Source organism: Lates calcarifer, linkage group LG1 (genome assembly GCF_001640805.2).
Source record: "Lates calcarifer isolate ASB-BC8 linkage group LG1, TLL_Latcal_v3, whole genome shotgun sequence".
NCBI classification, from domain to species: Eukaryota; Metazoa; Chordata; class Actinopteri; family Centropomidae; genus Lates; species Lates calcarifer.
This window is the reverse complement of record NC_066833.1, coordinates 23388149-23403995: the sequence shown is the minus strand read 5'-3', so window position 1 is coordinate 23403995 and position 15847 is coordinate 23388149. Positions and strand designations below refer to the sequence as shown.

The 15847-nt window shown below is 41.1% G+C and overlaps 1 protein-coding gene across 1 annotated transcript; it reads left to right on the top strand.

Moving 5' to 3' along the window:
- The first annotated feature begins 109 nt into the window (after positions 1-109).
- On the top strand, positions 110-2435 carry gdf3 (growth differentiation factor 3). The gene is given in 3 exon segments (XM_018702750.2): positions 110-878; positions 1354-1622; positions 1624-2435. Coding segments are annotated over 3 exon segments (1131 nt in total). The 5' UTR covers positions 110-601; the 3' UTR covers positions 2209-2435.
- Positions 2436-15847: the final 13412 nt, after the last annotated feature.

The window sequence follows — 15847 nt, the reverse complement described above, 5'->3', positions numbered from 1 at the left end:
CTGAGGAGTCGCAAGTTGACTAAAAGAATAAAGGATATATTTATTTGCTCTGTTTTTTTTTTAAATACTGTTATCACTTCATGCCTACCTTAACAGCTCACATGAGAGAGTCTGAGCAGGAAAAATCTCAGAGGCAGGTCATAAACTGTTTTCTCTGCTTCTTTCATCTCAGTGCAGAATTACAGTAAGGCCGTACTTCCAATGGACACTAGATGGCGGAATAAACCCACTGCAAGAAACCTCGTCGGTCTTCACCCTGAAGCTCTCCATCACACTTCAACTTTCTCCTGCCTTGTTCATGCAGTGACACCAACTGTTCAGACAGTGGCTTCAGAGTCTTGTGTGTCACTGTGAGAAAGATCAGAATTGAGTGACTGAGTATGAACACACCTGTTGAAAGGAGGAGAGAGTTTACCTGTTAAAATGAGGCGAACTTCAGGTCAGGTTTTGCCCCCCCCCCTCGCCTTATCCCGCCCACTCCTCATTAACATAATCATGCAGCTGCACACCGGGAGGTCTCACGGGGTTAAAACAAACGTCGTGCGCCTTTTGGGGAGCATCAGACCAGGTGAGGGATCCGCACGGTTCAGGAAATCCAAGCATGGCTCGTTTGCTGCTCCTTGCCGTGAGTTTACTGTGTGTGTGTGATCTCTCACGCGTGGAGGAGATGAAGAGCCAGGAGCGGCTCTTCCTCAGCTCCCTGGGCCTCTCAGAGCGACCGCGACCCCCGGGGGGCCGTCAGACCAGGCGCCACGTCCCCTCCGCGCTCTGGAAGATGTTCCGGAGTTCAGAGAAGATCCAGACCCAGGAGAGCGACCCCTGCACGGTGTCCGAGTACGGAGTCCGCGGGAACATCATCCGATACGTGCAAGACCAAGGTATCAAAGTCATTGTTTGATGGTGATTAATCTAAGGGCCCAATATTGTCTGGAACTCAGCAATTAGACAGGTCCTCATGTGAGGCTGAGTGTGTGGTGCTCTGAAAAGATGTAGGTGAAGAATTCCTCCTGTCACTTATAACTGTGTCGACCTGAACTAACTCTTTAGACCTGTGGCACAAATGGCATTATTGTTCATGAAAATGCAGGTTTAGCTGAAAAAAAAAGTGAATTAAGGACAGAAGCCTCTGTACAAGAATGTTAGTCATACATCAGACACAATCAAAACACATGCAACCTCAATTTTCTGTACATTTGTGGATAACAAAGGTTTATGTCAGCTTGAGATGTAACTGGTGATTGTCCATGATTTAGGTTGTCATGTCTCCACTTATTTAAAAATACACTCCTGATAGAGAAGTGATGTCCTGATGCCTGATGTAAACTCTCTGATCTCCCTGCTGATGTTTTGCAGGCAGGGTTGTGTCTGGGTGGAGCAGCAGCTGTCAGGCCTGTCTGGAGAAGCAGCTTTTCTTCAACATGTCCGTCCTGCAGCCTGTGGAGCTGCTATCTCTGGCTCAGCTGGAAGTCAAGTTCCACTGGAAACCCTTCAGATCTGCAGAGCTCCTGCAGGGGCACCGGGGCCTCAGCGTGTCTCTGTATAAAGTGATCCGAGCCACGCTAAGGGGAGCTGATCCTCGGGCCAACCGCAGACTCCTGCTGTCTCAGTCGGTCCAGCTGCAGTCCTGAACCGGCCTCCATCACCATGGACCTCAGCTCACTGGCGGAGAACTGGCGCAAACCGGGACGCAACTATGGTTTGGTTTTAGAGCTGCTTCCTCTTGATGCAGATCCAGAGGAGCTTCTTCCCTTTCACCCTGGGAACTCCCTGCCATTGGAACCGGCTTTCACTCTGCCGCTGATCCAGGCCTCGCTGGTGGCCGTGTCCCTCAACCCCCACCAGTGTCGCTCCAGACGGAGGAGGAGCGCCGTCCACCTCCCCGTGACACCCAGCAATGTGTGCAAGGCCCGACGCCTCTACATTGACTTCAAAGATGTGGGTTGGCAGGACTGGATCATCGCTCCGCAGGGCTACATGGCCAACTACTGCCACGGTGAGTGCCCATTCCCACTCAGTGAGAGCCTGAACGGCACCAACCACGCTATCCTACAGACCCTGGTGCACTCCCTGGACCCGCACGGCACACCTCAGCCCTGCTGTGTCCCCATCCGCCTCTCCCCGATCTCCATGCTCTACTACGACAACAACGACAACGTGGTGCTGCGACATTACCAGGACATGGTGGTGGACGAGTGTGGCTGTCGATGAATTTATTATCAGCTCCTGAAAATTAAACATCCACTTGAGATTTTTAATCTTTTCTGTCCTAGTTTAGTTTGGAGTGGAGAATTCTTACTGTCACTGCAGTTTGATGATTTGTCAGAATACGTTTTCAGTGTATAACCAGACGTCTTTGGTCAGTGGTTTTAAAGAATCGAAGATTTGTATGAGTTTGTTCTCAGGGAAGTTTTGAGAGATTTAATAAAAAATTAAAAAACACACTGGAGGGTTGGTTTTGATATGCAAGTATTTTTCAGTCACTAATTTGGGTGGTGCTTTCTTATTAATCCACACTAGGACAGCCAGTAGGGCTTGGTACTGAACTTCAGTTCTTTTATGGCACCAACCAAAATGCTTCGATACTACCCAGTATCGAAAGACGCCTTGTTTTTCAGTGCCAAGTTTCGATACCAAGGAGTTTATCATGTGATCAAGATCTGATAATGCTGCCGGTGATTGGCTGTAATGTTACACACGGTAGAGGCATGCAGGAAAAATACTTATGTGGTTATGCCCACAGGCGCGGTTCACGTGTATCTGTGTTGTGAACTACAGTGTGTGTGTGTGTGTGTGTGTGTGTGTGTGTGTGTGTGTGTGTCGAAGCAGTTAAAAAAATGCGACTGAGGTCAAAAGTGTGTCTCCATTTTAGCAAGATTGATGGCAATAGTGTGCGATGCAATATTGACAATATTTGAATGATTCCCAGCCCTAGTCAGCGGCGTCACTGGGGGCCACTGGGGTCAAGTTGTTCTCCCCTTGGAGCAGCCATATCAACAACCAAATACTCCAGGCTTTCTCTGTAATGAAAAATTACACCTCCATACAATTATTTCAAGCTATAATCACAGCAATGCTGTTGACTGCACACAACTGCTGAGCAACCTCCAGCTGACACCTTTGAATGAAAGTGGGTTATTAAGCATCAGACTCCTTTACTCACAAGGTGCGGTCTCCAGGGTGTATAAACGCAGATGTTAATTCTTGTTTTTCGTCTCTTTGTATCACATCTTTTCACCAACACAGAATGTGGTTTCTTGTCAGGAGCCCATGGTGGTGGTGGTGGTGGTGGAGATGATGGTTGCTCGCCAACAGCTCCAGCCATCATTGTGTCTACTGTTCCATTTTCAACATGAATACGGCGTCTGAACAGCTCTGCTTCTTCATCTTCTCATGTTGGACTGAGGGCTCACTGGACGCTACAGTGACTCACTGTCACCGCTTGAGGTACAAAGTGGTTTTACAAGATGAGAGGAGCCAGGGCTAACTGGTTAGCATGCTAACTCCAGTTGATATCTCTCTGTCATGATGTTAAAGCTGTAGGTTCTTGATAATTTTAATTAACTTTTGAACTTGCATATAGCACCTTTAATGATATATAGTATAGCTTTAAACCTGCCCAATGATATTTTTTCTCCACGTGAGATGAGAACCCAATGATTAGTCTGTGAACCATCCAATGAGTTTGTATTTTCAACATTCAACAGATTCACCTGACTGACTGAAATATCCTGGTTTCACTAGTTGGCCGTCAAGGAGGCAACATGGACCTGGATCGGGGCTATGACTGGTCTGTCCATCTTCTCTTTCTTTGTACACAGCATACTGCTCTGCTTATTTAGTACAGTAATGCCACTATATATAAGATAAGATAATTCTTTATTAGTCCCACAGTGGGGAAATTTACATGTTGCAGCAGCACAAGTGATTGAAAAGATAGAAAAAGACATAAATATAAGTAAAAGACAAGATAAAAACAAGATAATGCTATAAAAAATATACACATAAGAACAGTATAAATATGACAACGTAATAAAAAATATTAACAGAAGAGCAATATACACAGGACTTTATACATAGAGACAGAAAATAAACTAGCAATTGTGAGCAATTCCTCTAAAGTAAAATGAATGGGGAAAAAAGAAATTAATTATTGGTCTGGACCTGGTAAATTGACTCGTGGGACAGACATAGGGCCAAGTCTTTATTGTATTATATTGTGGACACCTTAGGAACTGCATGGCTCTAAAAGGGAGAAAACAATGTGATGGCAGTTTTCAGTGAACTTTTTCAGGAGTTCTGACCCTACAGAAAGGAGTATTATACAGGAATCAGTATTTAAACACTGCACATTAAGATACTCACACTGTTGTATGAATGAATATGAGTATGTCTCTGCAAAAGTGAGCATTAGAGTGGCAGTTAATACTTATTTTTATTATTTATGATGTTTTTAGGTTATAAACTATTGAAAAATGCTGCCTGTCAAGGACATCCAAGGAACATATAATAAATTTACAGTGATATAAAGAGAGAAAAACTGTACAACCTAATACTGTGAGGCTGAAAACAGAGAAAGTCTTGCTTTTTTGAGCATTTTAAACATCTGTCAGTTGACTTATTGTTTAATCAGCTAGTCTTTATTGTTGCCTGAAGCTAAAACTTGTCTTAGAAAATAGATGCTCATTTCAAATAACTATTTCTCTGCTTTGGCCCTTAATTCCAAATGCAAACAACAACATTTCTGACATTTAAGTTTTGAAATGTAATTGCTTTTTGTGGATCTATGCATAAAAATAAAAGTATATAAAGTATATATAATATTCAGGACAGCAAAAGATGTGTCACCGTTTCCCTGTGATTTAAATGTTTCACTTACACACACCAGCTACTCTTTTATCTACTCAAGAAGAAATTAACTCTCTTATCTCACCTTCCTGCATGATAACACTCCCACCCCCTCACACACTGAGCCAGATAGACCACTGGGGTTGCCATGACGACGGCTGGTCGCCACAGCAACCGGGAGAGGCTGACAGGTTGTAGTAATTAGCGAGAGACACAGAGAGAGTTTGGGGTGTGAAGAAGGAGAGAGGAAGAGACCCAGGGAGGTTTTGGTTCCCCTAATGTTCCCAATCAGTTCAGGTTCATTTGAAAAACATGTTTTTTAAAGGTTCCCAGTCCTGTCTTTTCAGGTTATGAGGACATCATTGATCATTCCTCTCACTGGACATGCTTGAAACTTTCTAAATCATTATAAGAATATGTAAGATGTAATTCTTCTTGTTCCAACACTCCCCAAGTCCTAAACATTCAAACCCAAGACAGGTAGTTATGCTTTTATTGCTTCAATAATATTTCAGATGGGAAAACTGTAATGACATGAACACGATTCACAACTTATTTCAGGTTTTCTTGTCTTCAAAAATGAAAGCTCTGTTGTGTTGGAGCAAAGCCTGGCCCTGTATCACTTTTGGAAAGTAATAGATTTAGATAAAAATGGTCCAAATCAAAGCAGCAGAGGCTGAGATATGCTGACGTGAACCTTAAGTATGTTTCTGATAATTTGCAGATGAAAAGAATACATGGATGGCCGTATTCAAATTGGTGTCAATTTGTTTTAAACATTACATTTTTGCTGTGGATGATAGAAAATAATTGTTTTAATGTTATTAAAATTATCTCACACTGGAATATAGTCAATCACTCACATGATTCATTTTATTGCATTTTCTGTCCTCACAAGACACTTTTCAAACTGGGAGCTGCCCAACTCAGCCATTTATCTTAAAGTGGCCACAGACTGAAATTAATGCAAACATCTCTCATTATTCAGAGACACTTGATCATTATGATTCCTGTTTTACATCCCTCTCTTTATCCATTTGTGTTTATTGTTCTTCCAGTCCTCTCAGGCAAATTGTTCTGATGTGTAATATCACTGATCTGAGACAGAAGATGAATGAAGGAGAGAGAGAGCGGAACAGTAGAGAGATGAAAAGGAAGAAGCTTCAGGCACTTTAACATTTCTTTGCTGTCAAAGACAAAGTCATTTCCACTTCACCCTCCGGCGGCCAACAATACACACTCTGACAATCAGACTCACACAAGTGTGTTTCTTCCTGTCTCTAAAACTAAAACACTTGCGCTCTCTCCCTTCACCCAGTTATGCACGAGCCAAATTATCAGAGCCAGATTATCCTTATTGAGCTTTACATCAGTGGTTTTCCAACAGTCTTAGAAAACGGAGATGAGATATTTGTCACTGAGTTTGGGGCAAAAGGCACAAGTCTCTTTTTATCCTTGCTAGTTGTATGACCACAGTGACAGAGGATCGGTTCAACATTTTGGTTTCACCCTTTGGTTTATCTTTGGTCTGTCTCACAAACTTTTAAATAGGACATTTGGGACAGATATCCATTGTCCCCAGAGGATGAATCCTGCTGACTTTGATGATTACTTGACTCTTGTTCTAGCGCCTCCATGAAGTTGACATTTGCTGTGATTGGTTGGCATGTACATGTCTCTTAGTGGTCACAAGTAGTCACTTTGTTCCAAAGTCAGTGGGTTTTTTGAATGTTTTTTTGGTTAAATGTCTGAAATAAGGTCTGTGGTTAGCACGAGCTCAAGACATTTTCACATTTTATTCGACAACATAAAATACATCAGAAAATACCCCACTTGTGATTTTTAAAAACCTTTATGTGACTTAAAAAAGGCAGTTGCTAACAAGTGGCTAAATGTGACTACAGAGATTGTCAGCGTCATAAAACCGCATACGAACACCGATCTACTCACCAGCCTGTCTTCACAGCATTGTTGTGTTCAAGCCGTTGCAAAGTATTACTGACTCTCTAAGAAGAAAGGCTTTTGTAAGAGGAAAGCGCGCTAAATAAAATTACAAGTTAGAAGCTTAGTGGTGGTGACGTTGACGTCATGTGACTGTGGTGTAGCTGGTTTGTAGCCTAACGTTAACTGGTGATGCTAACGTCCATGCTGGCCTACAAAAATGCGCCATCCCCGCTCTGCTCTCTTTCAGTACTTAAGTAGAGAAAAAACTTATCGGAATTATTTGAAAGATGTAAAACCGCAGACATAAAACAAGAGGTGTTCTTCAGGGTTTATTGCCGCATGATGTCTCCTTTCAAAATCAACAAGCTACAACAACAATCAGCTGAGCTAGCAAAGCTGGTTGACTTGGTGATTGGGCTCGGATGACTAACTAAATGTATTACACACACAGTTTTGTTCATTGACTGGTGCCATGGCCGCAGTTCAGATGTTATCTGACACAACAGATAATAGCTCTCTTTCCCTCTTCCTACTGCTGCAGTTCCACTCCCCCAAATGAGCACAGTCAATGAAAAATGAATAATCAATACCAGTTGAGATGAAGCTTGTGGAGTCAGTATGACTCAGCCATCCGGACTGGATGTGGCTTCTTCCGCCTTCCTGTCTTTCTGTCTCCAGTCTCTCTGTCCATGTCCATTTAATGCCACAGCATGTAGTTATTGCAGGCTTACTGCAACAGTCTAGAGAGGGATTGATCTTGAGTGGCCTGCAGAGAGCTCTGACCTCAGTTCATGCAGCACCTTTGGCATGACCTGAAACACCAGCTGTGAACCAGGCTTTATCATCCAACATCAGTGTTGGACCCCAGTAATGATCTGGGGGCTGAATGGGACCAAAGGCCTGCAGCCAGTTTCCCTTGGTGTGATTATCAACACAAAAAATGTGAAAATCATAATTACATTAGAAGAGCAACTCTGTAGATTTCGTACTCACACCTGCAGAATGTGGCAGACAGATATTCTGCATTAGTGATTCATCCCACAGAACAGGATGTGAAAACACGTGGCGTTATAAAGACTGTGTCCTTTATATAGTAAAGGACTATGGTGGAAGACAATATTTAATAAAAACAGTGGACAGTATCATTAGCACAATCCAATCCTGCACATGATTTTTCCCTCTTATCCCACTTTTAAAAAAAAAACATTAACTTCACTACATTTCAAAGGAGAATGTTGCACTTTTATTGAATTACACTTTTCTATACTTTCCCCTCACATATAAAGATTTAGATTGATTTCAAAATAGCAAACAGAAGTAAGATGCAGTCAGATTCACCTCCACCTGGATCAGCTACAAAATAATAATGTTTCCAGTTTACTACTTAATTTAACACCCTCATCCTCAGATAGGGTACAGCTACTTTGACACTTAACTATGTTTTAGTTTTAGTGCTTTTGTAGTTTTATTTGAGTGGTAAGAGTTACTGAAAGTAACAATTCTACAACAAATCAACCAGCAGGGGGCAATGTGGCTTCAGCTGAAAGTGAAGAGCCGACTGGCTGCAGCAGCTGTGTGTGTGTGTGTGTGTGTGTGTGTGTGTGTGTGTGTGTGTGTGTGTGTGTGAGTGTGATACTCTCAGCATGAGGTAGCTGGTTAGCAGTGGGTAGGTGCTGAGCTGACCACTGCAGAGACCATCAGTGATGAATCTTAGTGAGGATTTGGATCTGTGTGTGTGTGTGTGTGTGTGTGTGTGTGTGTGTTTTCTAACCAGGTCACAAATACAGAGGATGAACCTGTCATTTCCAAACTGATTGCTGACATTAGTACAAACACTGAGTTTTTACAACTAAGGCTGAAACGCTTTAACTATGTCACTTATACCTGACATGACTGTGGAAAAACTAAAAAAATACAGATTGGTCCTTTAATGGAATAAACATGGCCTCTTAACAGTTCAGTATCATTGTCATATGGCAGATTTTGTACTATGAAACTATTTGTGCTACTTGTTAATGTAACATTCTACACATTTTTTAAAGAGAGACACAACACAAATATATTTCTAGGACTTAAAGCTGCTATAATCAATATTTGCATGTTAACAGTAAATCACATGACTTGCATCTGAAATAAATTCCCTCAGTTTTATGAAGCTTTTTAGCCTTGCTTAGCTGTTTGTTTTGGTTCACTCTAACCCCTATATTGTCTTGTTTATATCTTGTTTTGTATTTACTAGCATTTATGCCTTTTCTATCTTTCGCTATCCTTGAATGTTGCGGCAACAATGTAAATTTCCCTGCTGTAGGACTAAAGAATTATCTTATCTTATCTTATCTTAAAGGTTGATATGTCACTGTTGTATACACAGCTTTGTGTCTGCTGCCCCCAAGTGGCCAAAAATGTTTTTTTAAAAATGGGTGGTTTGGTAACCGTGCGCAAAAGAAGCATAACAATTTTTTTATTTCCTTTGTGTAGGTGTTTCTTTATTTATTTGCACAATACAACACAAAAAACATAGTGCATTAAAGGAACACAAAGGACTGTGTTGGTGATATTAAAATTCTAATTTATCAGTATTAAATTATATGAAAAAGCACATTAGCACAACAAAAGAAAGAGAAGATGCTGACATTTCATGTTTTACAATTAGCAGGAAAAGACAGGAAAAGGACCAACATCATATTAGACTATGAAGATAAACTCAACATTGTTATTCTATGCAGCCTCAGGTGTTATTGCTAATATAATTAATTAGGAATGAGTGGTAACATTAGAATTTGATGTGTAAATGTTGTCACTGACTTCTGCAGCTGCGACTAGATTTTACTAAAGAGCCACATTTAATGTGAGCAGATGATGATATGACAATGAAGCACTTCTCATCATTCCATTGACCTCCATACTGAGTCCTGTCTAACACCTTCTGATAGGACACACACACACACACACACACACACACACACGCATACTTCTTGGCTTCCACGTTTCTAATCCTTTTACAGTCTGTGTCACACTGACATACATTTGGCACACACACACACTGTCACCTAATCAATGGTAATGGAATCACTGTGTATCCTGCCTGGTAACACAAGCCTCTGTGTCATTAACATGCTAACCTACACTGTATTTCCACACACATACACGTGTTTGCATGTTGGAACATGTACAGTTCAGTCAGCAGCAGTAGATAATGTTGTCACTGTGCCATGAAAATTCATGAGTTTCTTGTACTATAACCAATTAATCAAATCACTTAATGTAATGTGTTGGAGCTGCTCCACAGAGAATTACTGCAAAGCTTTTTAGCCCCTTTTAGCTCATAGTTTAGAATTTATGCCACAATTCCTTGGTTCAAGCCTCAGTAGCTGCAGTTACGTGTTTTTTTTTTTTCATTCTGATTGAAGATTTCAGATCAGTTCACTTACATTCTGCTGTTCACAGATTTAATCACGTAAATATGTCATGGATCTGTCTTCCTCTGGGGCTGTCTTATCTCTTTGGCTCGTTCATTTCAGCTGGGAAACCACCACTTTTTGGAAGTGGAGAAACATATGTCCCCACATATTCACATCAAGACGGAGGGTGTGTGCATAAAGATCACAGCCAGAGAGTAATCAGGTTAAACTGTTTACATTATACGATTTTTCATCTGATCTGTCTGTGAAAAGGGTTAAACTATCCCTCCGCAAGTCATAATTGTGATCGGAGTATCAGGTTTCGTGTAAGTGTACCTGGTGTTTCCAACACCAGCAGGTGGCTGATTTCATCTAAGAGACTAGATGGTTCGCAGGGTGGAGCATTTAGCTGCTACAGAGCCACATATGTTTCTCAGGAGTTGGTAGAGACAAAAACAAGCTTGAAGGCAATAGATTTGGTGAGGTGCAGCGGTACGATGTTACAGTAGGAGTAACAATGATTGGCGCATGTTCAAGATCTGTCATGTGACCTATCACTGAGAGAAATGGATCATGTAGGCGGCGTGTTATTTTGGGCAGCATTTGATTCAACTGTGTAGAGATATGATATTCAAAAGTGGATTTATCGTCTCTGGAGACCAATCACACCTCCATCATCTGTATTGTTGATTTCCTCAGTCAGATGATTACACAATTCATAGGGTTAGCCTGTCCAAAATCACAGTTGCATATATAATAAACGAAATGTATAGCTGAGTGTATAACTGCTCTGTCTTATACTAAGTAATTACTGCAGGATGAGAAAGGAGTATTTTTATTGCACTGTCTTTAATAGTTTCCTCCATTCCTCAGTAAAAGTTGCTCCCAGCTGCTTTGTGAATGGGTCTTAAGAGGAAAAACTCTTCGCTCAGAACTTTTTGGTGCCATTTAGAAGAACTCCTGGTGGTGAAATAAAATACAGCCCCTGGATGACAGCATGAGTTGTGGCCAGCGGTGCCCTGTAATGAGGTGACAGCAGGTTCTACCAACACACACTCTGACACAGACGCAGCAGACAGAGGTGACACCATTACCCCTGACCCTTCAGCCTGTGTATATGTGTGTGTGTGTGTGTGTGTGTGCGTGTCCAGGTGTGTGTGTGTGTGTGTGTGTGTGTGTGTGTGTGTGTTCACAGTGGGAGGGGCCATGGCAGTTGGAGTATTTAATTAAAAACTCCTGCTTCACACTGGGACAGTTCAGTGCATTCACATCAATTCTTACACAAATATGATTTTAATGAGCATCTAACATCAGCGTCGCATATTAAGACACATCAACATGTTGTGGGCAATGACCCTCTGCAGTTTAAGGTGCTGTATTTATGAAGAACATTTTCTCTTCAGTGAGACAGATAAATACAGATAAAACCATTTGACAGCAGGCATATAAAATGATGTTAATACTGAATTCATTAGACTGCATTTGCAGACACTAAATGGTTCTTTCCAACTGTCCATTACGTTGGTTTATGAAATACAGAACAGGAAAAACTCAGAAGCAACAACAACAACAAAACAGGTATTAAAGGTATTTTTCCAAAAAGGTATTTTATTATTTTCAGCTAATTTTAGCATTTTGCAGATTATGTATATTTTACATTTTACAGACCTTTCTGACCATTTTCTAGACTCCTGTTGCTCCAGGTAGACAAATAATAACAAAAGTGAATAAGGTTTAATCAGTGTTACATTATTATTCCAGGTTAATGCAGTTCAGAGTTTTCAAATCAGGCTGCAATTTAAAGGTATTGCCAGAAAATGATGACGATGTAACTCTGATTTAAAAAAAAAAAAATCAGACTCGGACTGGACTGGCGGTTACTGTCATTGACTCTGTTATCGATAAATATCATAAATGTAAAATGTGGAAAGCATCCACTGGTTTACATTTATAGCAATACACACAAACCTGAAACTGGAGGAAATATAACAGCATGGTTTTATAAATTGTTATTAGCTGCAATGATCAGTATATTTGCTGTATTTTAAGTCAATAGGCAAAAACACACTGAACCTCCTGTTTGGCCCTTTAAATCTGTGAAGATCATTTTTATTTTTAATGTTTTGAGGTCCAATCACTACTGGAACAAGGTGAGAAAAATCACACCCATATGTTCTGTGGACAGGATTAAAATCACTGATCGGCACATGCAATATTAAAATCACAAACTCCCCTGGAGAAATAAATCCTGTCTGAATGAGGCTTTAGTCTGTCTGAGTCTGAGGTGATGGAGGGGAGTCGCTGCCGGGAAACATTTTCAGATCTTCACACACAACCTGAACCAGACACACAACAGGTACTGAACATGGGAAGACCTATATATAGATCTGATAGCAGCTGAGCTTGTGTGTGTGTGTGTGTGTGTGTGTGTGTGTGCTGGTGAACACACTGCTTCAGTGTGTTTTTTTTTTTTCTTCCCCGCTGGGACTCAGACCAGCATGAGTAAGCAACCAGTCGGATTTACAGCATATTGATTAAATTTGCATTCGTTCCACAACCTGAATATTAACTTAGCCAACACACACACATGCATGAACACACACACGCACACACACCACACACTCACACATTTACATGCATGAAAGTGTGCACATAGGTCATTATGAATTCACACACGCACACACACACACACACACTTGCACCAAGAAGTGATTAATTTCTCCTCAGAGAAAGAAAATTGACTCCACAGAAAAAAAAAGCCGTCTGTCATAAGGCCTGAGGTGCGTCTGGTTTGTGGGTCGGTGAAAAATGGCAGCAGGCGATGATCACCTGTCCACTCCCAGAGGAAGAGAGGGTTTTGTTTTGTTTTTTTTTTTACCTTTTTATTTCTCCAGGGAATATTGACTAAGCTGTTGTACAGAAACATGCCACACTGATGCAGGAAGCTGTCCACTCTTCTTTTGATACACACACAGATCTTTGTCAGTCAGTAGAAAACTCCCCACCTGATTAATATATTGTGGGAACATGACAACAAACAGCCTGGTCTGTTTGTTCTCGTGTTGTCCTTCATTTCTGCTTTCCTTTTACACAAGAAGCTCTCCTGTGGAGGAAATGCCAACATCAATGTACATGATTTCCCCACCTCGCTGTAAAGATACAGCTGAATGTGTGAATGCTACATGAAATAAGCCTGATGCTCTGCAGATGAAAGGGTTTTGTATTGACAGAGAAATGATCAGCTCGCACAGGAACAGGAAACAGTAGGAAGGCAGGAGTGAGCTGGAATCAATAAGACACTAAATCTACCAGTCAGTAGTTTCACTTCTAAATAACCGGGAATTACAGGGAAGGTTTTTTTTTTTTTTTTTTAACTATTATTCCAATCTGACATTACAGCCACAAATCTTTGTTTTTTTCTTCTAATATATCTGTATATGATATGAACATTCAGTGATACCCATGAATATACACCCCTGAATATTATCTACATTATATGCACTCTATAAACAATATTTAAAATTTAATTCTTACTTCTTAACCAGTCTCATATACACCTCTGAAATCTACTGGAAACATCTTATATGATTAAAAACAATCTGATTAAAATTCATGAAACTCCCTGATACAGCAGCCCAGCAGGAGACTAATGATGTGCACTAATCAGCCTTCAGGATCATTTGCCTCCGTCGTCTTTTTTTTTCCTTTTTCATTCATGAATTTCCTTCATCATCATTTATTGTCATTTCATAATTTCACCATCAAAGCTCCTCTCATTTACAAGTCTACAGATCTAATGTTTCTTCTATCTATCTATCATCTAAACAGGTAATCAGTCAACTCTCATCCAGGCATTTTAAACACCAGATCATTTAGTGGGCGCTAATGTGCATCTGCACTCGCTGCCCCCTGTGAGTACAACACTGACATGTTATTATATCAAGGTGAATGTGTTAGAAAATCACCAGCCCTGCTGTTTGATGGTGTTAGTGGGAGCTGATGGAATTCTCTGTTGGTTCGTCACTACGAGTGAGCCCTTTTACATCGACATGTATTTCGCTAGGTCATTGTTAATACAGACATTTTCATTAGAGCAGCTATTAAAATCATCACATACTGTATCTTGTCTTTTGATGCCAAAATATCTTGCAACTCCACCACCAGACCCCAAAGAAGATCCTGACTCCCCTACTTTCATGGACCTGTATCTTTTCTTGATGTTACATTTAATGCATTCTAATATTCTAAAACCTTTCTACATATCTATCCTGAAATGTTTTCTCATCATATGTGTCCCCTCAGTGCCTGCTTTTGTTAAACCAAGGGATCATTTGATCTTGTTTTCTGTCCCTCCACTAAGGATAAGAATCGCACTACTGTGGATTATACCCAGTCACTCTGCACTCATGTTGAACTCATGTTGACGGATGATTTAACTTCAGCGGCTGCGCTGGTGAGACTCACAGCGTGTAGACTAACATTCTCTCGTGTTCCTTTTCTTGGATTGTCTGATTTTTCCCAAGGCAACCTGAAAGTTAAGCACTCCATCCTGAAATCAGTTATCCCTGCCCATCTGCTACTCCTGGCAGGTTTAAAGCAAACAATCAAACTGAACATGATTGTTTGTGAAACCATGAGCCACGGAGGGCTGGATGATTTCAGAGAGGGGGCTGACTTAATCAGACGCCTCACCTTGACTGAGATCCAAATGCTCCTACAATTCTGGTGAAATAACCCCTGTTGTTGTTGTGCTTGTATTTTCATTTAGTTTCTCCCGTTTAATCTCTTTGCTCTTTGACAAACTGGGGAGTGCAGAAGCTTTCAGACAGCAGCACGGGCAGGAAGGTATATGAAAATTCTAACTGATGGCCACGGTAGAATGACATGTGGTTTAGAAGTGATTCAACTATATGCAAGCTCTTATGCTTAATTCCTGTTAAGGCGTCACGCTAACGTGCAAATAGAAACACTCCACAAACATGCAAACACTTGCTGTGTACATTTCTATCTCGCTAACAGCTATAGCTAATGTCAGTTTTATATTGCTGCACATAGGAAATACACACAAACTGAAAAAAAAAAAAACAGCTGTCAAAGAGTATTACTCGGTGTTCAATCTGAATGTGATTATAAAACCCAACATGAAGATATTCTTAAGTGCTAAAGTTGAAGGCAACTGGGCTTCTTTTAGGTTTCTTGAAGATGTTTCACCTCTCATCCAAAAGGCTTCCTCAGTTCTAAAAACTGGTTGGGGAGTCCCAGGTATTTAACCTCTTGGAGGTGCTCCTTAAAGTCGTTAACCCACCCTGTTGTTACATGAGTAGTTAGGGTCCTGTGGCTTAAGGTGGGATTGGGGGTTAAATGATAGGTGGTGTCTTAGGCCACCTCCTCTGTTTGAAGAGGTTAAAGACGTTCCAGATGGACAGATGGCCTCTTTTACTCACTCTCTCAAACCATCTGTCCCGTCTATTCAAAATGTGGACATTGTTGTCCTTAAAGCTGGCTCTCCTGTGTTGCGCCATGTTCTTGTGGAGTTGTAATTTGGTTTCACCTATGTACGGGTCTGAGCACTCCTCACTGCATTGCGCAGCGTATACAAGGTTACTCAACTTGTGTTTGGGAGTCTTGTCCTTGAGATGCTAACCACCTCCACATCC